Source organism: Salmo salar, chromosome 24 (genome assembly GCF_965601325.2).
Source record: "Salmo salar chromosome 24, fSalSal1, whole genome shotgun sequence".
NCBI classification, from domain to species: domain Eukaryota; kingdom Metazoa; phylum Chordata; class Actinopteri; order Salmoniformes; family Salmonidae; genus Salmo; species Salmo salar.
This window is the reverse complement of record NC_138314.1, coordinates 24,051,249-24,072,453: the sequence shown is the minus strand read 5'-3', so window position 1 is coordinate 24,072,453 and position 21,205 is coordinate 24,051,249. Positions and strand designations below refer to the sequence as shown.

General features: G+C 43.2%; 2 protein-coding genes across 3 annotated transcripts in view; both read left to right on the top strand.

Moving 5' to 3' along the window:
• ncs1b (neuronal calcium sensor 1b) overlaps nucleotides 1–3,597 on the top strand; it is a 32,974-nt gene extending 29,377 nt beyond the window's left edge. Inside the window, exon 8 of the mRNA XM_014171850.3 lies at nucleotides 1,954–3,597. The gene's annotated coding sequence lies outside the window, so the exon portion shown is untranslated. The remainder of the gene's footprint in view (nucleotides 1–1,953) is intronic.
• A 3,226-nt stretch (nucleotides 3,598–6,823) lies between these two features.
• Nucleotides 6,824–21,205, top strand: part of hmcn2 (hemicentin 2) — a 63,048-nt gene continuing 48,666 nt past the window's right edge. For both annotated transcript variants that reach the window (XM_014171852.3, XM_014171851.3), the window contains exons 1-14: nucleotides 6,824–7,375; nucleotides 11,188–11,258; nucleotides 11,603–11,761; nucleotides 11,852–11,974; nucleotides 16,170–16,341; nucleotides 16,491–16,597; nucleotides 16,717–16,837; nucleotides 16,920–17,183; nucleotides 17,283–17,427; nucleotides 18,536–18,657; nucleotides 18,875–19,147; nucleotides 19,615–19,756; nucleotides 20,091–20,218; nucleotides 21,019–21,132. In XM_014171852.3, coding sequence (XP_014027327.3) covers nucleotides 7,102–7,375; nucleotides 11,188–11,258; nucleotides 11,603–11,761; nucleotides 11,852–11,974; nucleotides 16,170–16,341; nucleotides 16,491–16,597; nucleotides 16,717–16,837; nucleotides 16,920–17,183; nucleotides 17,283–17,427; nucleotides 18,536–18,657; nucleotides 18,875–19,147; nucleotides 19,615–19,756; nucleotides 20,091–20,218; nucleotides 21,019–21,132 — 2,215 coding nt within the window. In that variant the 5' untranslated portion in view covers nucleotides 6,824–7,101. The remainder of the gene's footprint in view (nucleotides 7,376–11,187; nucleotides 11,259–11,602; nucleotides 11,762–11,851; nucleotides 11,975–16,169; nucleotides 16,342–16,490; nucleotides 16,598–16,716; nucleotides 16,838–16,919; nucleotides 17,184–17,282; nucleotides 17,428–18,535; nucleotides 18,658–18,874; nucleotides 19,148–19,614; nucleotides 19,757–20,090; nucleotides 20,219–21,018; nucleotides 21,133–21,205) is intronic.

Below are 21,205 nucleotides of genomic sequence, written 5' to 3'. Positions count from 1 at the left end.
CAATATAGGACTCGTTTTACTGTGGATATAGATACTTTTGTACATGTTTCCTCCGGCATCTTCACAATGTCCTTTGCTGTTGTCCTGGGATTGATTTGCACTTTTCTCACCAAGGTACGTTAATCTCTAGAAGACAGAACGCGTCTCCTTCCTGAGCGGTATGACGGCTGCATGGTCTCATGGTGTTTATACTTGCGTACTATTGTTTGTACAGATGAATGTGGTACCTTCAGGCATTTGGAAATTGCTCCCAAGGATGAACCAGACTTGTGGAGGTCTACAAATTATTTTCTGAGGTCTTGGCTGATTTCTTTTGATTTTCCCATGATGTCAAGCAAAGAGGCACTGAGTTTGAAGGTAGGTCTTGAAACACATACACAGGTACACCTCCAATTGACTCACATGATGTCAATTAGCCTATCAGAAGCTTCTAAAGCCATGACATAATTTTCTGGAATTTTCCAAGCTGTTTAAGGGCACAGTCAAATTAGTGTATGTAAACTTCTGACCAACTGGAATTGTGATACAGTGAATTATAAATTAAATAATCTGTCTGTAATCAATTGTTGGAAAATTACTTGTGTCATGTACACAGTAGACGTCCTAACCGACTTTCCAAAACTATAGTTTGTTCACAAAACATTTGTGGAGTGGTTGAAAAATGAGTTTTATGACTCCAACCTAAGTGTATGTAAACTTCCGACTTCAACTGTATGTATGTGTAAAAACCTGTATATGTATGTATGTGTAAAAACGTGTATATGTATGTATATGTTATAACTTGTATATGTATGTATATGTAAAAACCTGTATATGTATGTATATGTAAAAACCTGTGTATGTATGTATGTATGTATGTATGTATGTATGTATGTATGTATGTATGTATGTATGTATGTATGTATGTATGTATGTATGTATGTATGTATGTGTAAAAACCTGTATATGTATGTATGTGTAAAAACCCGTATATATATATATATGTATGTATGTGTAAAAACCTGTATATGTAAAAACCTATGAATGTATATGCAAAAACCTGTGTATGTATGTATGTGTAAAAACCTGTATATGTATGCATGTGTTTTTCGGAGGGGTTGGGTTAAAAGCTGAAGTAACATTTTGGTTGGACCTTGTGTGTAATTGACCAATAAAGTGATCTCTTTATCTTAATCATGCAGCATCCCAGTGATGGAAATGTCACATGGATCTACATATCATACAATCACATTTTTTTGTTGTTGGTATAATTAGAGAAACTATGAATTGTGTGGTCAATTGATCTGTTGAGGATGACATTATAGTACAGTTTTCAGAGACTCGCATGGTCTAAAAACAATGCAGAGCAGCCATTGTCAGACCACAGTTTGTTCTTGTGCATTTTTCAACATTTGGGTCTCCCGAGTGGCGCAGCAGTCTAAGTGCATCTCAGTGCTAGAGGCGTCACTACAGACCCTGATTCGATTCCAGGCTGTATCACAACTGGCCGTGATTGGGAGTCCCATAGGGCAGGGCACAATTGGCCCAGCATCGTCCGGGTTAGGGTTTGGTCCGGGGTAGACCGTCATTGTAAATAAGAATTTGTTCTTAACGGACTTGCCTAGTTAAATAAAGGTTATATATATATTTAAATAAACTAACCTCTGCTGATTGCTGCTGATCAAACATCCTTACAGTGCTCAGAGAGGAGAGAGGGCAGTTAGCTGGTCTCCTCCCTCTGTCTAATGTATTCAACTGCCCATTATTGCCAATTGTAGCTGACGTTCTGCTCAACATGTGACAGAGTTTTTGAGCTCAATATAGAGAGATGCATGGGGCCGCTTGGGTTTAAAGTAGCCTTGCATTTACTTCTTATAGAGTTCAGGGTCCCTTATTGTCAATAGGATCTTGCACTGTTTGTTTCCATGTCTGATTTCATTGCCACATTGAACTCAATGGTGATTATTATTACAGATTCCCAAGTGAATCTAACACAGTGCCATCGCACCTGCTATGAGAAGAAGCATCTACAAACATCAACATCCCTCCATGTACCATCCAGGAGACGTGGGAGGGTGAGGAGGCGGGCACGGACTTGTGTAATACTGTCCTCAATTGCACATATTCATCTCCACTAAGCATTGAAAACAACTCTGAGCCCTCTGATATTACAACATGTAAAATAAAACAAGGACATGAGGGTAAGAGACACTGAACATATACATGCGAGGAAGGAATTTGTTGATGGTATATGTCTGTGGACTTCATTCAAGAACTCAAACAAGGGATGGACAGCACTGAAGACCAGCTTTAGAGAGAGTGTAAAGGTTGTTTTTCCCTGTGGTCTACACTGGAGGATACCCCTTGAGGTGTGTGTGAACTGTGAACGGCGCTCAACAGAGCCATAGTGGTGTGACTGACATGTGGAGAGCTGTCACATGGCTACCTGAAAGACTACAGCAGGAGCCATCAACAGGCACTGATTTGATAGTGTGGAGAGAGATCAACTTGTTTATAAACCCATGTATATATGATATAGTATACACTAAGTGTACAAAACATTAGGAACACTTTCCTAATATTGAGTTGCACCCCCTTTTGCCCTCAGAACAGCCTCAGTTCTGTTTAGTGTGAAAAACCCAGCAGTGTGGCAGTTCTTGACACACTCAAACTGGTGTGTCTGGCACCTACTACCATACCCTGTTCAAAGGCACTTAAAATTCATGTCTCAATTGTCTCAAGGCTTTAAAATCCTTCTTTAACCTGTCTCCTCCCCTTCATCTACACTGAAGTGAAGTGAAGTGGATTTAACAAGTGACATCAATAAGGGATCATAGCTTTCACCTGAATTCACATGGTCAGTCTATGTCATGGAAAGAGCGGATGTTCCTAATGTTTTGTACACTCAGTGTAAATAGGTGTCTAACATTTAATATTTGTTGCTTTGCTGCATTTGTTGGAGTGCTGTTTATTCACATGAAATGAAGCTTAAGAGTTTTTTTAATGGAATGCCTTTATTTCATCCTCCTTCAAAAACAAACCCGCTTCCTTCTGAGGAGATTTCTTTTCTATTTTTATTTGAGGGGAAAGTGGGCAGAGAGGGGCTTTTGTAAGGATTAATTTATTATGTTTGTGGTATGTGCCTCCTATTGTGTTATATGTCTATTCCCTTTCCCATCAGCACTACCAGCAAGGCACTGTAATGTTTAAAGCCACTTCTTGAATGGCATGACCAAGCAACACAGTGTAATTCTTCACAGTTGACATATCCCAATTGAGGCTCATTATTTCCTTTGAGCGCATCTTACTCCACCCTGTGTATAAACAAGGCTTCGGCTATTGAGAACAAACAGGCATACATTCTCGTTGTAAAGCTGTTTGCGGGCTGTGTGTTTGAGTCTGTCGTCTTTGTGTCTGTCCTGTGTGTTCAACAGAAATCACAGATCCCAGCATGTGATGATGCTTTTTCCCCTTCAGTCTCGGTTATTTCAGTCTGAACATTAGGTATTTGTCAGCTTCATTGATTTAGCCTTACTCAAGCGAGAAAGATCATTTCCCCCTGTGCTGTCATTTGCATTTAAGAACACAGAGCACAGAATAAAAAGCATTTTAAAAGTGGCTGCCTTTACATTTGTGTGATTGAATTTGTTTCCTAAATCGTGGCTCGGTTCCCTCAAATACCCGTTTAATCGAAAGGGGATAAAGGAACAGAACTCAGACAGAAAGTGATTGAAGTTCAATGGAGATTCTGGCTTTTGTACAATTTAAACATAAATTACCCTGTTATCATTAATTAGGGATTTATCCATCAAAGCCTGGTGGTCTCACTTGGTGAAACAAAGACTAACTTGTTCATTAAACAGTGCTTTATGACAGTTCATAGATATGAGTGCTTTCCATTTCAAATCCATACTCTAGTCTAACACCATAAACTCACAGTGTAAGCTTTTATACCCTAACTTTAAGTATTCCTACAGCAGACTGCCTCACTTCAAATAGTCCATTAAGAAGTATTGATGTTCTTGATGTGCAATCACTTTGTTGGTGAAAGTCATACTGATTGGGTATATAGTGGCTGGGTACAGGCTAGGCAGGTCCTCAGCAAGTTCAACACTGTCTGTTCATTCTTATCCATCTGGTTGAGTGCAGGAGATCTAAGAGCCATTAGAATTGGAGTTACTACGTGGTGCAAAAGGAGGATGAAAGTGTGCCATGCTCATACAGTGCATTTGGTAAGTATTCAGACCTCTTCAAGTTTTCCAAATTTTGTTACTTTTTTTTCTCATCAATCTACACACAACACCTATAATGACAAAGCGAAAAAAGGTTTTCAGAAATGTTTGTAAATATATATATAAAAAAACAAACAGATACCTTATTGACATAAGTATTCAGACCTTTTGCTATGAGACTTGAAATTGAGCTGAGGTGCATCCTTAAGATGTTTCTACAACTTGATTTGAGTCCACTTGTGGTAAATTCAATTGATTGGACATGATTTGGAAAGGCACACACCTGCCTATATAAGGTCCCACAGATGACAGTGCATGTCAGAACAAAAACCAAGCCATGAGGTAGAAGGAATTGTCTGTAGAGCTCCAAGACAGGTTTGCGTCAAGGTACAGATCTGGGGAAGGGTACCAAAAAAGGTCTGTATCATTGAAGGTCCCCAAGAACACAGTGGCCTCCATCATTCTTAAATGGAAGAAGTTTGGAACCATCAAGATTCTTCCTAGAGCTGGCCGCCTGGCCAAACTGAGCAATCGGGGAAGAAGGGTCTTGGTCAGGGGGGTGACCAAGAACCCAATGGTCACTCTGACAGAGCTCCAGAGTTCCTCTGTAGCTCAGTTGGTAGAGCATGGTGTTTGCAACGCCAGGGTTGTGGGTTCGATTCCCACGGGGGGCCAGCAAAAAAAATAAAAATGTATGAAATTGTATGAAATGTATGCATTCACTACTGTAAGTCACTCTGGATAAGAGCATCTGCTAAATGACTAAAATGTAAATGTAAATGGGAGAACCTTCCAGAAGGACAACCATCTCTGCAGCACTCCACCAATCAGGCCTTTATGGTAGAGTGGCCAGACGGAAGCCACTCCTCAGTAAAAGGCACATGACAGCCCGCTTGGAGATTGCCAAAAGGCACCTAAAGAACTCTCAGACCATGAGAAACAAGATAATGTGGTCTGATGAAACCACGATTGAACTCTGGCCTGAATGCCAAGTTTCACGTCTGGAGGAAACCTGTCCCCATCCCTACAATGAAGCATGGTGGTGGTAGCATCATGCTGGGGGATGTTTTTCAGCGGCAGGGACTGGGTGACTAGTCAGGATCGAGGGAAATATGAATGGAGCAAAGTACAGAGAGATCCTTGATGAAAACCTGCTCCAGAGCACTCAGGATCGCAGACTGGGTCGAAGGGTCACCTTTCAACAGGACATTGACCCTAAGCACACAGCCAAGACAACGCAGGAGTGGCCTCGGGAAAAATCTCTGATTGTCCTTGAGTGGCCCAGCCAGAGCCCAGACTTGAACCCAATCAAACATCTCTGGAGAGACCTGAAAATAGCTGAGCAGTGGCAATCCCCATCCAACCTGTCAGAGCTTGAGAGGATCTGCAAAGAAGAATGGGAGAAACTCCCCAAATACAGGTGTACCCAAGAAGACTCAAGGCTGTAATCGCTGCCAAAGGTGCTTCAACAAAGTACTGAGTAAAGGGTCTGAATACTTGTAAATGTGATATTTCCGTTTTTTATTTGTAATAAATTTGCCAAAATTTCGTCATTATGGGTTATTATGTGTAGATTGATGAGGAGGGAAAAGGCATTTTAGAGTAAGGCTGTAACATAACAAAATGTGGAAAAAGTCAAGGGGTCTGAATACTTTCCGAATGCGCTGTTTGTCTGAATTATGACCTGGTTGGTTCAGAAAGATAAAATGTCTATCACTGTAGCAAACAGCGTTAATTTCTTGTTTTCTGGCGTTGCTTCAGCATCCTATAAAAGGTATTGTTTCTCTTTGAAATGCTTTTTTTTGGTAAGAAGAAATGTGGAATAGGAGACTGAAATGATAATTCCTTTAGTCACAGAAGTGTGACTCTAAATCTCTGTCGATTTCCTGTTATTTCCTGTCAGACACCAATGGTTATTTTTTGGGTCTCTGAATTGTTCCCATTCTAGACAGCCCCTTTCCTTCCTCATGTAGGTTGCCTTATCTCCTCACCAAACGTACGGATATGCTACCTCGGTCTCGCGGCTTGCATGGCGTGACAGTTACCTATTTATTTGGGCTCAAATAAATCTAATGAAAAGAAAATACAGAAAAGAGATCACTGAGAGCGAATGCTTCAGCATGTGATGCAATCGAAGTATCCGCTCTTATCAGAATGTGTAATCTGAAGAGAAAGGGACGTTTGGCTTCCTAAACCTTTCCTCTGAAAACACATCTGGTACAGCATTTCTCTGTATCTTGTCAAGCCACTGATTCCATTCATGCACCAGAGGGATAGTATACTGTTATGACAGGCTACTACCAGAGAGTAGCATGTACAAAATTAGATGCCAGCTGAATATAAACGCTGCTATTAATAAAACCCAAGCCATTTGGACAATGCTCTTGAGTCATGACCACAAGTATTCTCCACTGTAAAAGTTGTGCACAATTGCTTTGTACCAAACTAGGTTGGCCGGATCCAATGCTGTTGGATAAAGTGTACCCAGCCAGGAGAATGTGGGATATAGGGTTTGGGTTGGAAGTCATAGCCGGGTCAAGTTACACACACAAAAAAAACAGCTTGTTCCTACTCAGGACCCGTTTAACACCCATCTCCGCCCCGTTCAGAGCGCTCAGCGTTCCATTTCTCCAGGGGAGCAGCTCGTTCCAGTCCCTCCAAACGTTTGTACATGGATGTAACTCGGAGGAAATAACGTGCTACATCATCTACTCTAGATCGGTGTGCATTTCAGTTGAGGCAACATTTCCAATGATTTTTGGATTTGAGTTGTTTTTGGCAATAATTGTATTTCTATAGGCCTAGGTGATTTTTTTGATTCGTCAAAAGTTTTGTGTTTTAACTGGTTTGTTACATTTCTGAAAACAAATACAGATGCAGTGAATTGATAATGACCGGTATCATGTTGAAGTGCCTTGTCTTGGCGCTCTTTATTTGCGGGTCCAAAGTACTGGCTGACCTGCGAGTTGAGGGGGTCCAGGAGGACTTTGATTCCATGGACAGTGACAGCGCTTCAACCCTGGCCTTTGTGTTCGACGTTACCGGCTCAATGTACGACGACCTCAAACAGGTGATAGAGGGCGCTTCTCGGATCCTGGAAAAGACCCTCAACCGGAGGACCAGACCCATCAAAAACTTTGTCCTCGTCCCGTTTCATGACCCAGGTAAAAAATAAAAGATGAAAAGTTGCAGAACTCAAATTATTTCTTACAAGAGTAAGAGATTTAGCATTTAAAAAAAATTACAATAGGCCTACATTATTTACATTAAACAATTAACATGAACAATTGATTTCAGTCTCCTGCATTTCACTCACTACATGACTTATCTTAATATTTACTAGCCAAATCAACTGTAGCCTATACAGTATAGCCTTATCTGATTTATATTATGCAAATTATTATCCATTGGCTAATCTGAGGTTTTTAACTGGAAGCAAACTACAAATTACAGATGTTTATGGCTCTGTTTCAAGATAAACAAATTCGAAAAATAAGACACTAATTGGGTCTTTCCACGAAATGAGTACCTTTTCCATCCCTTTGATATTTTAATTAGAAGTTGTGCACCAATGTTGAATATCATTTTAAAAGCCCACATGGAGAATTCAATAAATCAGATTTGTATATGAATAAAGACTTGCCAATGTGCCAAAATTCCAGGAAGATTTTAACGAAATTAACCAAGTTTTCGCCATCATTGTAAAGTCCTAGTTATTTTGTTGCTTTGACAAAGTCATTTCTGGAGATTATTATTTATTTCATGTGAGTAGTGATTAATTTTACCAAAAAACAACCTGTCCCTCATTTTAAGGTCAACCCTGTTATGTGAACTGAACTCTTGTTTTAATATGTTGAAACTATTCCTTTTAAAATCTATTTTTCAAAAGAAACATTGAACATCTATCTAATAGTCAAATCATAATATAAAAGCAAGCGAGCTGGCTGGCTCTACTCTTTTTGCCTATTTTCTGGTGTTTTGTGGTGGAAAACCAAGTGAGTCGAGCATACTGTAACACTTCAACCCTGTTACCCATAGATAGACAACCTAGAAGTATTTTAACAATGGTTTTTTTTGTGAAGCTTGCATTCAATTGCCCCTCCCTGTTGCACACAACAAGCTTCCATTTCCCCTGTCACAAGGGGATTTATGGCTGATTAAAGATAAAATCGTCAACTCTGTTATGGTCAACCCTGTCACTTTATTTGGCACTTGATTTAACCTCTTGAGATGGTAAAGCAGGTGTTGTATTAAGTTGAACATGTGCTCTTATGACAGAATGTTAAAATTAGGTGAAATCAACAACAACAAAAAATCTCAAAGTTACACATCTCAAAAGGCACGACTTGGTGGAACAACCCAGCTACATTTGAGTTAGGCTACAGTTAGTGTGCTTAACATGACTCACACAGAGGAACAGGATAACTGGGCTAAAGGGGATGGCAACAGGTAAGCTTCTTCCCCAAGCGTCCCTCTTCCACTCTCCCTCTATGGGATAGCTGGAGTTTGAAAATAGAGAGTGCCCTATTGGGGGAGGGTGTTTGAGCCCTGATGAGAAGCATATGCTGCCTGCTTGTGTGTAATTACCCCAATCACCCCCCATCCACCCCTCCGGAAAGCCTACCAGCCCCAGTAACCAAGCCTGGGTCTAAGAGCTGGAAGTTGGGAGGGGGATGTTGTGCTCGGCTAGCTACACTAACGCTACACATTCTGTCTTTGGGGACCTTGTAAACCTCCTGAGATTGCAAAGAAACTGGGTGATTGACAAAGAGGCGTGACAGTATCCATGTTTTATGGGATTTTATGAGTGAAATGGGGACAAAGATTTAAAAAGTCTGCCAAGAAAAAGACAGTGGGAGAGCGAGAGAGAGCGATCAAGAGATAATCACCAGGCAGACTGACAGTCTGACATGTCCACAAATTATCAATGTCTATTGTAATAGTTATATTTAGTAAGCAAGGCTTGCAATTTGATGGCAAAGCTTGAAGCACACACGCCACACGTACACACACAAACACACACACAAAAACACACACACGTTTGCCCCACCCCAACCTACCGGGCCCATCCCTCACACTAGAGTGAAATACTGTTCTATATGCTAACCTATTCTCTATCACAAACAATATATTCTCTGTTTGTCGGTTAATGTTTACTGCTACATCGATCATCCCTTGAAGGAGTCCAAATAAGTGTCAGATCTTAGCAGGCTGTTATTTGTCATGCTGGGATACACTGCAGTATGAGAGGGGACCAGGTCACCCTCTGTTAAAGGTCCAATGCAGGCGTTTTTATCCCAATATCAAATCATTACTGTGGTTGTTTTCAATTAAAATGGTAAAAAAAGTATTATTTCAACCTCAAGTTTTTGACTTTCATTTAGCCCTTATTTTTCCAGGTAAGTTGACTGAGAACACATGCTCATTTACAGCAACCACCTGGGGAATAGTTACAGGGGAGAGGAATGGGCCAATTGAAAGCTTGGGATGATTAGGTGGCCATGATGGTTTGAGGGCCAGATAGGAAATTTCAAAACCAACAGGTGAAATGCTTACTTACAAGCCCTTAACCAACAATGCAGTTTTAAGAAAAATAAGTGTTAAGTAAAAATAGTAAAAAATGTAAAATAAAAGTAACAAATAATTAAAGAGCAGCAATAAAATAACAATAGCGAGGCTATATACAGGGGGTACCGGTACAGAGTCAATGTGTGGGGACACTGGTTAGTTGAGGTAATTGAGGGAATATGTACATGTAGGTAGAGTTAAAGTGACTATGCATAGATAATAAACAGAGAGTAGCAGCAGTGTAAAAGAGAGGGGGGGGGGGGGGAATGCAAATAGTCTGGGTAGCCATTTGATTAGCTGTTCAGGAGTCTTCTGGCTTGGGGGTAGAAGCTGTTAAGAAGTATTTTGGACCTAGACTTGGCACTCCGGTACTGCTTGCCATGCGGTAGCAGAGAGAACAGTCTATGACTAGCGTGGCTGGAGTCTTTGACAATGTTTAGGGCCTTCCTCTGACACCGCCTGGTGTAGAGGTCCTGGATGGCAGGAAGCTTGGCCCTGGTGATGTATAGGGCCATACGTACTACCCTCTGTAGTGCCTTGCGGTCAGAGGCCGAGCAGTTGCCATACCAGGCAGTGATGCAACCAATCAGGATGCTCTCGATGGTGCAGCTGTAGAACTTTTTTAGGATCTGAGGACCCATGCCAAATCTTTTCAATCTCCTTAGGGGGAATAGGCTTTGTCATGCCCTCTTCACGACTGGCTTGGTGTGTTTGGACCATGATAGTTTGTTGTTGATGTGGACACCAAGAAACTTGAAGCTCTCAACCTTCTCACTACAGCCCTGTGAGAATGGGGGCGTGCTCAGTCCTCCTTTTGCTGTAGTCCACAATCATTTAGCCAGGACACCGGGGTTAACACCCTACACAGGGAAATGTCTCCAATCACTTCCCTGGGACATTGGAATCTTTTAAACATTTTGACAAGAGAAAACAGTGCCTCCTACTGGCCCTCCAGCACTACTTTTAGCAGCATCTGGTCTCCCATCCAGGACCAACCCTGCTTAGCTTCAGTGGCAAGCCAGTAATGGGATGCAGGGTGGTTTGCTGTTTGACTGCACTGGTGCTTTAACTTCAGCACTAAACACTAATAATTACTCAGTCATCATGGGCTTTTTGACCCAGAGATGGCACAATACCCCCACAGACATGCTATATTGTTATATTATCTAGGATGTATGTGATACTTAATTGTCCACCACCAATGAATTATGGTATTACAAGCATTATTTTTGAGGGAGCAGCATGGACTACCATTTAACCATGGACTATCATCCAGAACCCTATAATTATCCAGTGCAACTGACCTATATTTTTATCTTTCATTTTCGTCTTTTATTGATTGTCCTTTGATTATCCGGCCATTCGTCATGTATAATGTTAATAGCGTCCACATGATGTGTTTTCCTAGACATTGGCCCTGTGTCCATCACCACTGACCCAAAGAAGTTCCAGCAGGATCTGCAGGAGCTGTTTGTCCAGGTGTGTACCAGAACCAAAACCTGTTACAACGTTAGAGCTATACCACCTCTGCCAGAACATCTGCCAGACTCCATAGGATAGGCTGTACATGCTTGAAATCAATCTGTAGACCAGGAAAGAGGTAGGCTATGCAGGATCTGTACAATAGAAGTGCAGACTACTTAGAATATAAAGCCCATAGTCTCTATAGTCAATACAGTATAGTATCATTTTCTAACCTCAATAAGATTATGGTTAGGCTACACAGCATAGCACAGGTCTATGCATAGTGATGGATTGCTTGTTCCTATTGAGGCCCTCAGTGATACCGTTGGATCAATGGTCTGTGTGTTGTCTTCTCTCAGGGAGGTGGAGACTGTCCAGAGATGAGTATAGGAGCCATTAAGAAGGCCCTGGAGGTGTCTCTACCAAGCTCCTTTATCTACGTGTTCACTGACGCCAGGGCCAAGGACTACCACCTCAAACGGGACGTGCTGCAACTGGTGCAGCTCCGACAGTCACAGGTAATGATTGATTGCAATGTATGATTACAATAATCTCAGTATAAGTTCAGTAATAATAACCTTCCACTGCTGTCCTCTGTGTGCACCCAGGTTGTGTTTGTGTTGACTGGGGACTGTGGAGACCGCTCTCAGCCTGGGTACAGAGCCTATGAGGAGATCGCTGCCACCAGCTCTGGACAGATCTTTCACCTGAACAAGCAGCAAGTCAATGAGGTGAGAGTCATCAAATGAATTTATATTATTTTCAAGCATACTGACGAGGGTGTGCTGAGTCAATGGTCAACCATAGTGTGGTTTTTCTGTAAGAAGCAAAGGTTTATTGTCTCTTTAGGACATGGGCTAAAAAAATGCAGGTGGGTTCAAGTGAACAAATGGTTTATGGAGAATATTTGATATGTAAAATCAGTTGAAAGACTAGCGATATGAATCCCATATCACCCGAACATGTAATCATTGTATATTTCATAGACACACATCAAATATTTTCGAAGCTAATATTAAACTCACCAGGAACTACATAGTAGGGGTGAGTGATTCCTTTATCTTATCATGTAACTGAACCCCAAATCTTGGAAGCCAAATTCAACGTGGCTCAATAACTCCTAATCGAACATAAAAGAAGCCGGTTTCCTTTGGAAGAAACACTGGTATCCTGAATATCATCACATGAGATGGCTGGGCTGAGGAGAGGGCAGCTCTACACTAGAGCCAAGTATGACTGTTCACTGGGGGAGGTGGCCCACTGAACCCCTGAACCCAGTTCTCAATGTGTGTTTTTATGGGTGTCTGCTTTTTTTCAACTCATGCCGATCTTTATGTATGCAAGTATGTATGGTGCATGTGTGTGGGATTTGGTTCTATGAACACTTCATAGCCTCCACAGTTCATTGAGGAGTGTCTAAATGTCATGTCCACATTGCAGGACAGTGCTGTGCTACGTTATGATGGTTAATGGTGAGGAGCTGAGGCACCACATTCCCCCCCCCAACAGAAACCAGTCCTCTCAACCTGGGCCCGAGTGTGGATAGTGGCTGGAGGGCCTTTATGTTTTAATGTGACCCATTATACCTTTAAAATGTCATGCTATTCTCTCTGCTCATTTAGTATGGAGCCACATGGAGAACTACTACCGTATTTCAGTTGCATTTACAACCAGTGGGATTGTAACTCCTAGGTGGCATGTTATTACTAAATTAATGTAAATCCTTTAATCCTTAGAAACCGCATGAATACCTCACATCTAACTAACATCTTCCCCCTTAATATGAGTTTAATATACTGTTGCCAAATCAAATATACACAGTGTTTTGTGGTCTCGGGGGAGAGGTGGAGAGAAAACAGACTGCTTATTTTACTGTCTAATCCCAGGATATGATCTGTCATGGCTTCCCTTTCCAACACAGCTGCCCACTGGAGTTGGCTCCAAGTCCACACACAACAGCTCATTGTGAAACCTTGTGTGTGACACTCCTTCAACTATTAAGACTTAACTTGTTGTTATCACTGGAGCAATCTGCCAAACAATCCCGAGCTCGGGTAGAAAAAAAACACTAATGCGTTGATTCTGGTCCTAATGATCACAGAGGCTATCCTCAGTTCTCAGTGTGTGAAGGATGTAAGAGGACTGAGAACCTGGCCAAGACAAATCGTTCTGGGCTCTGGGAGGTTTCATCCATGCACGAATCCATGCATATTGTGGATGTCTGTTCTGTTGCCTCAGCTTAGACTCAATAAGGGTGATAAAGAGACAGGACAGGCCATGAGCTCATGAGTTATTGCCCTCCCATCTATAATCTACTGTAGACTGTTTATGATCACCTTGGCAGTATCCTGGCCAATGCATGTTCGTGTCTCTGTGTTTCAAATCCACACCTGTGGAGACTGCTGAGGGGAGGACGGCTCATAATAATGGCTGGAACGGAGCGAATGGAATGGCATCAAACACATGGGAACCATGTGTTTGATGTATTTCATACCGTTCCACCTATTCCACTCCCGCCATTATCACGAGCCTATCCTCCCCAATTAAGGTGCCACCAACCTACTGTGATCCACATGCACTCCACACTGAAATAGCTGGACTTCCTTCCATAAAAGAACCACTGGTAACATTGGCCTATTGATTTCAGGTGGGCCCAGTAGTGAGTTAAAGCGACAGGAGTGTTTGTGAAAATATAAATGAAATCCAGTTAACCTGTATCCTCTGTCGTGTTCCTGAGGTTAGTGAACAAAGCCATTCTCTGTGGTCTAGACCAGAGACAGGAAGACAGATGTGGTAGACTCTTGTCTGTTGTCTGGGGGAAAGGCAAGGCAGGTGTTTTGACATTCCCGTCCAATAGGAGAACGGGGATCCATCTGGAACTGATCTGGCCTAATAGCCTGGTTCCTGGCACCCCGTCTCTTCTCTCACCACGATGGTGGTGGCGTCTTAACCTCAGAGCAGGAGATTGGTGACCCCTGTCTGCAAGGAGGGCTGTAGTCTGTAGGTTCCCCAACCACGATGAGAGAAACCATCAGTCAGGCGGTCTACTGGAGGGGTTCAAAGGGGCATGAGGAAGAGGAATCCCTGTAGACAACCACCAAGCTGGAGGAAGAAAAGAACAGTGCATGCTTCTTCCTGACACACCGGCATGTGCCGGTTCAGCTGAGACACAGCGGATGAGGTTTCAAAGACCCGTAGATTCTCTGGATTTCCCATGGCTCAGGCAGGGAGCAGCTGTAGCAGCACCATCAGAACACAGCATGTTCCTTGAGACACACCTTGGTCAGACCAGACAGTCTCCATGTCCCTTTGTCTAAGGCTGTGGGGAGATGAATGTCTCGGAGTCTCCATGTCCCTTTGTCTAAGGCTGTGGGGAGATGAATGTCTCGGAGTCTCCATGTCCCTTTGTCTAAGGCTGTGGGGAGATGAATGTCTCGGAGTCTCCATGTCCCTTTGTCTAAGGCTGTGGGGAGATGAATGTCTCGGAGTCTCCATGTCCCTTTGTCTAAGGCTGTGGGGAGATGAATGTCTACTCTGTGTCCTCCCTGGGTGCTGGAGATGAAATAGACACCGGTTTGTGGAAGATGTAGCTCACGCTACAGCAGTTTCCTGCTCCACTGGGGACGGCTGCACATGTGGCAGACCTTACAGCTGTTTCCAGTTGTAAACTCTGAGAGGAACCAGCTGCTGAGAGTAGCCAGTGGGCCAGTACACAGAGAGGGGAGGCCTGCTAATTCAATTATCAAAGGCTTTGCTCACTCCAATCTCCATTATTCCTAAATATATGAAGATGTGTTGAATAAGCCCCTTTTCTCAGAGGGGCCACTGAAGCATTGTTTTCAGTTTGTTTTATTATAGACACAATGCAACCATAATGTCTGCCCTCACGATTATGGGGTCAAAACAAATACAAGACCACAGTTGCTTGTTAAGCCCTTGAAAGATGGAAAAAAGGATGGTCCAGTCAGTGAAATGAATGAGGCACAGTTACACAACAGGTTATGCTCTTCTTTTCCTGTAAAGGAGAAAGGACACAGGTTGTTTTTCTTCTGATTCATAACCACCAGCGTGATTTCACCTACAGGGTTGAAAACTCAAAGATAAAAATTCTACCTGTCAAATATTCTACAGTAATAGTCATGGGGGAAAGTATACTCAGTGATGTTTACTACTGGAATTGAATGTAATCAAGCCACCCAGGGTTATTTCAGTGTCAGCAGAAGCCAGGCATTGGGTCATCTTTTCTCTGAGAACAAGATAATGAGCCTCATTTCAGTGAAGCCGCCACAATCCCATCAACTCCAGACCAGACCAGTCCTCTCAGGCCACATCTGCTATTTAAAGCCCACCCAATTTGTCAGATAACACAGAGTAAAAAAGTTGATCCATTGATAGTCTTCATTTACCCTGCACAGTTGGACTTGTTTATAATCTGGAATAGATCTCTCCTAGACTCTTGTAAAGCCAGGACAGGAGAACCAATCCCATGATTCATTAAAGGTGGCTTGCAGAAGGACAGTGTGCTGCCTTCCACTGTGAGAGAAACTCCTCTGGGGAATTCATGCTTAAGAGTGCAGAAAACTGTATGTTATCTTTTTGACAGTTGAGCTGTTTCACTTTCCTTTTGTTTATGGAAGATCCCTTTGAGACATACTTTGGAGATGGAAGAATGGTCCAAAGACAAAGACCAGCTTGCAGTGTTGAAGCAGACAGTTTCAGAATCAGAGATGGGTCATGAGGTCACATGCACATCCTTCCTGTCTTTTCGCTCTGATTTGGTTTCCAGTAGAGGTCTTTGACAGCATGTCTATATAGTCTAGTCTAGTGTGACAGGTTCCAGACCACCCCTGTCTAGTTTGTCCTCTAGCTGTGTGGGGTGTGAGGTGTGCTGCTGTCTTGCTGAGATGATGTCTTCTTTCCTGCCAGGTCTTGAAGTGGGTGGAAGAGACAGTACAGGGCCTGAAGGTCCACCTGCTCTCCTCCAATCATGACAGTGCTCAGGAGAACCAGTGGGAGGTGCCCTTTGACCCCAGCCTGAAGGAGTTCACGGTGTCACTTAGTGGGCCAGCCCCTCAGATCGAGCTCAGGGATCCCCTTGGTACATTATGCTTTCATTATGTATTCTCACTGAAAATATATCAAATAATGTTGTCACTACTTGAGAATAATACCATATATCCATTTAGCAGAACATCAAATGCTATTTCACATTTTGAAATTACATTGTTATGTGTTTCAATTGCTTAGGTCGCATTGTTGGAGTGGAGCAGGGCCTCACAGAGCTACTGAATATCCCAAACTCAGCCCGTGTTGTCAACCTGAAGTTCCCCCGACCTGGAGCCTGGACTCTGAAGGTACTGTACCGTAGATGCTCCTGACATGGTTGTGATCATCCTGCATTGAGAATGAGATAACTGATTTAGTCACCTCTGATGCACAAAACAACAACTGAATGTCCCCTTTCTAAGTCCAGGTGGGCTGCGGTGGCCGCCACACTCTGAGAGTTACAGGGGTCAGCAATCTGGACTTCCGGGCTGGGTTCTCCAGTATACCAGTGTCTGAGTTCAACCATACCAGGGAGAGACCCATCAAAGGTAATGTGTACATGTCATTTTACATCTTTGTATGTATATGTGATTGCATTGAATAACATTTGGCTTTCCTCCCCTTTCATAGGAGTTCCAGCCCATGTGTTGCTGAAGTGTACAGGACTAAAGCCCCCAGGTCAGCTGAGTCTCATGGAGTTAGTGTCAGGTTCAGGACGCTCCCTACGCACCCTCCCTGTGCCTCTGCCCTCTGACAGGGGCAGCCGAGGACTCTGGAGTGTCCCAGAATTTCGCACTCCTTCCCAAAGTTTCTTCCTCAAGGTGACAGGGAAGGATGAGGAAGGTTACCGCTTCCAGAGGTTGTCCAGTGTCTCCTACACAAACATCATCCCAGGTAAGAGACCCCTCTCCTCAGTCTCCACCCTACTGTCTCAAAGACAGCCCTAGTCCGGTGTGTGACCTCTTCCCTTCTCTCCTTTTTGTCTTGAAACAGATCCTCCAGTGGTGAGCATGCCACTTGTGGTGAACAGCTTTTATATGCAGCCCGCTATGATTGGCTGTTCGGTAGAGAGCGACGTTCCCTATAGGCTGAGGTTCACTCGGAGTGGAGTGTCTCTTGGAGAGGATAAGTTGTTCCAGTGAGTATCTGTCTCTTCTGTTCATTGAACACACTAAGACACTAGACTTGGCAGCATCATTAAATAGTACCCGCAAAACACCAGTCTCAACATCAACAGTGAAGAGGCGACTCCGGAATGCTTGCCTTCTAGGCAGAGTTGCAAAGAAAAAGCCTTATCTCAGACTGGCCAATAAAAAGAAAAGATTAAGATGGGCAAAATAACACAGACACTGGACAGAGGAACTCTGCCTAGAAGGCCAGCATCCCAGAGTCGCCTCTTCACTGTTGACGTTGAGACTGGTGTTTTGCGGGTACTATTTAATGAAGCTGCCAGTTGAGGACTTGTGAGGCGTCTGTTTCTCAAACTAGACACTCTAATGTATTTGTCCTCTTGCTCAGTTGTGCACCCCAGCCTCCCACTCCTCTTTCTATTCTGGTTAGAGCCAGTTTGAGCTGTTCTGTGAAGGGAGTAGTACACAGCGTTGTACGAGATCTTCAGTTTCATTGGAAATTTCTCAGATGGAATAGCCTTCATTTCTCAAAACGAGAATAGACTGACGAGTTTCAGAAGAAAGGTCTTTGTTTCTGGCCATTATGAGCCTGTAATCAAACCCACAAATACTGATGCTCCAGATACTCAACTAGTCTAAAGAAGGCCAGTTTTATTGCTTCTTTAATCAGAACAACAGTTTCCAGCTGTGCTAACATAATTTCAAAAGGGGTTTCTAATGATAAATTAGTGTTTTAAAATTATTAACTTGGATTAGCTAACATAATGTGCCATTGGAACACAGGAGTGATGGTTGCTGATAATGGGCCTCTGTACACCTATGTAGATATTCCATAAAAATAAGCCGTTTCCATCTACGATAGTCATTTACAACATTAACAATGTCTACGCTGCATTTCTGATCAATTTGATGTTATTTTAATGGACAAAAAAAATAGCTTTTCTTTCAAAAACAAGGACACAACTTTTGAACGGTAGTGTACATTAAATAATGCCGACCTCTGGCGAGAGGAATTCACTGTGTCTCTGTGCCAGAGAGGCTAATTTGTCAGTGCTGTAAGACAGTATCCTGTTCTCATCATCACTCACCTGATAGCTAACTGTTCAAATGTCTCAGGTTCTCTGGCAAAGCATCATGGGAAATTCCGCATGCCTCAGGTGAGGATGAGGGTCCGTACGAGTGCATCGCTCAGAGCAGCGCGGGACTGGGACGAGCCCTCACACAGCTGACTGTGAGAGGTATGTCAGAAGAACACACACACACACCACTTCAAATATATGAATAGCATTCCAAAATACATATCTTATTTATATATTACTGATATGAAGTCCACTGATATAAAACATGTAATTCCAAATGTTTATATTGACAGTAAACTATGTCTGCACTGTTTAGTCCCTGCTGATAGTGTGTTGTTTGTCTCACTGTGTTGACTGTGTGTTTCCCATGAGACAGAGCCTCCTCCGGTGCTGAAGGCCCCAGTGAACGTGAGCTCTACTGTGGGGGCCGTGGCTGTGCTGGCCTGCCAGGTGGAGGGCTCCATGCGCCACAACCTTACCTGGCAGCGGGCAGGCCTCACTATCCTGGCCCGCTCCGGGAGGCTAAGGGTCTTGCCCAACTCCTTCCTGGAGATCAGTGGGTTGCAGCCCCAGGACGCCGGCCAGTACCAGTGTGTGGCCACCAACGCCCATGGAGACAGCCGAGTCACAGTGTGGCTGCTCGTCCCAGGTACTGTAGCTCACCGCACCCCAACCGTACCGTACCGGTTATCTGCTTAAACACTAAACACACCAGGGCCTCCTCCATACCTCCTCCAGGCCTCTGGCATCTGCTTTCCATTACTGCCTTAGTAGAAGGACTTATCCACTTCTCCAGAAATGCTCCCAGTCAGAACATGTTTCAAATCAGCCCAATTGATGCAAGTTGAAAATTGCAGGTTCTATCATGGGCATGGCCTCAGACGCTTGAAAATGCGTTTGAAAACGACCAAACAAATTTGAAACATGTCTCTGACTGTGATCCGCTGTGATCATGACGTCAGACCATCCCTGTTAATCCTGATCTGCCCCCAGACTGCAGAGGATCACCACAGTTTAGCCATGATCACCGTTGCCTGTAATAAATGACTTATCATAAAGCCATGGCTGGGACTTGAGTCATCAGCCCTTTACTATGGATCCTCTCTGTCTCTGTAGAGCCCCCTTCTGTGGTAGTCAGCCCCCAGAGCCAAGCCTTCTCCAGGGGGTCTGAGGTCCACTTCATCTGCACAGCGTCCGGCTCCCCCCCTCCACAGCTCTTCTGGAGTCATGGAAACATCTTCCTCACTAATCAGCCAAGGTAAAGGAACTCTCAGCCCACTCAACACCTACACGACAGCAGCTGCAGAGACTTGTTTGATTCTATTTTAAATGCCTACTATGAATATACAAATGTCACATCTTGTTTGCTTCATTTTATAGTTACATCTAACCACAAAACTATATTATTCCAGATTTTTTGTACATTTACATATGGCTGCCAATAAATACATTTTCAGAAGAGAAATGCCTAAAGCAATCCAAACAGTTCCTTGGACAGCTAGTGATGAATTTCACTGAGACATCTGCCTTTGTAATCATCTAAATCAACAAACATTAATTCCCATGATTAATGTCTGTCTTACATGATACAGGATGGCTATATCCAAACATGGTGACCTAACAATCAGAGATGCCCTCCCCGAGGATGCTGGGAACTACACATGCCTTGCAACCAATGAGGCTGGAACTTCTAAACAGACGGTATCTCTCAATTATGCAGGTAGGTAGAGGTGTCTATACAGCCCCAGTCCTACCATAGGTTAAGTGAGACAGCTCTATAAAGGCTATGACAGGTTCTCTCTAGACTAGTTCAACTCAAGATTATCTTCCACTGTTTCCCCAGGCATACATTTTTAGAGTAGGGTCACGATTGTATGGTTTATGTGTTAGAAAACTTTGTTGAGTGCTGTTTGAATGAATTTCTCTCTGATCCATGGTGTTTGGGCTATGTTGTCTGGCTGTGAGTAGAGCTCAGATTGACAGTGGCATATTTCCTCCTGTCTTGCTCAGTGGGTTGAAACTCCCTGTGTGGGCAGGGTTGACAGTCATCAGGATGTATTTTTAGCCTTGCTGTCAGTGAATGCTTGACAGAGGGCACAGCACTGATGGACCATGGCAGCTTCTCCCTGGAGTGTGCTTGTATTATACTTACTTTTGTCTGGGAGTGTCATTTTGAACAACAGTGGTCTGTCAAGACACCATCATGCCGGCTCTGGCTGGATGCATCGTCTTATCCTTTCAGCTGTCTCTCTCTCTTGACTACTGTAGCATCTGTCTCTGTCACGTCTCCACTGACGTACAAGGCGTGTGAAATGTCAGACAGCAATATTTCTATTTTTACCTCCTGCCTGGGATATATCCACAGCATAGATCCTCAGTCAATTTACAAAATGTATTTCACATTACTTTGCTATTCTGATCATGTATAGCATTGTGAACATGTCTGCCGATTTGGTAGATAATAAACATGTTTTAGTCATGTTTATTATTGAAGCTCTATCTTGGTTCCCCTCCCTACAGAGGAACCCAGTATCTGGGTGGTGAAACAGGTTGTGGTGGTAGCAGTTGGAGGTGATGCCACTCTGGCATGCCAAGCAACAGGTGTCCCCCCTCCTCTGGTCAAATGGTCCAAAGGTAAATACTGATCACTGAGTGATTTGTTGTGATGTGATACCTGTTAGGTTGATATTTGCATTCATTAATAAGT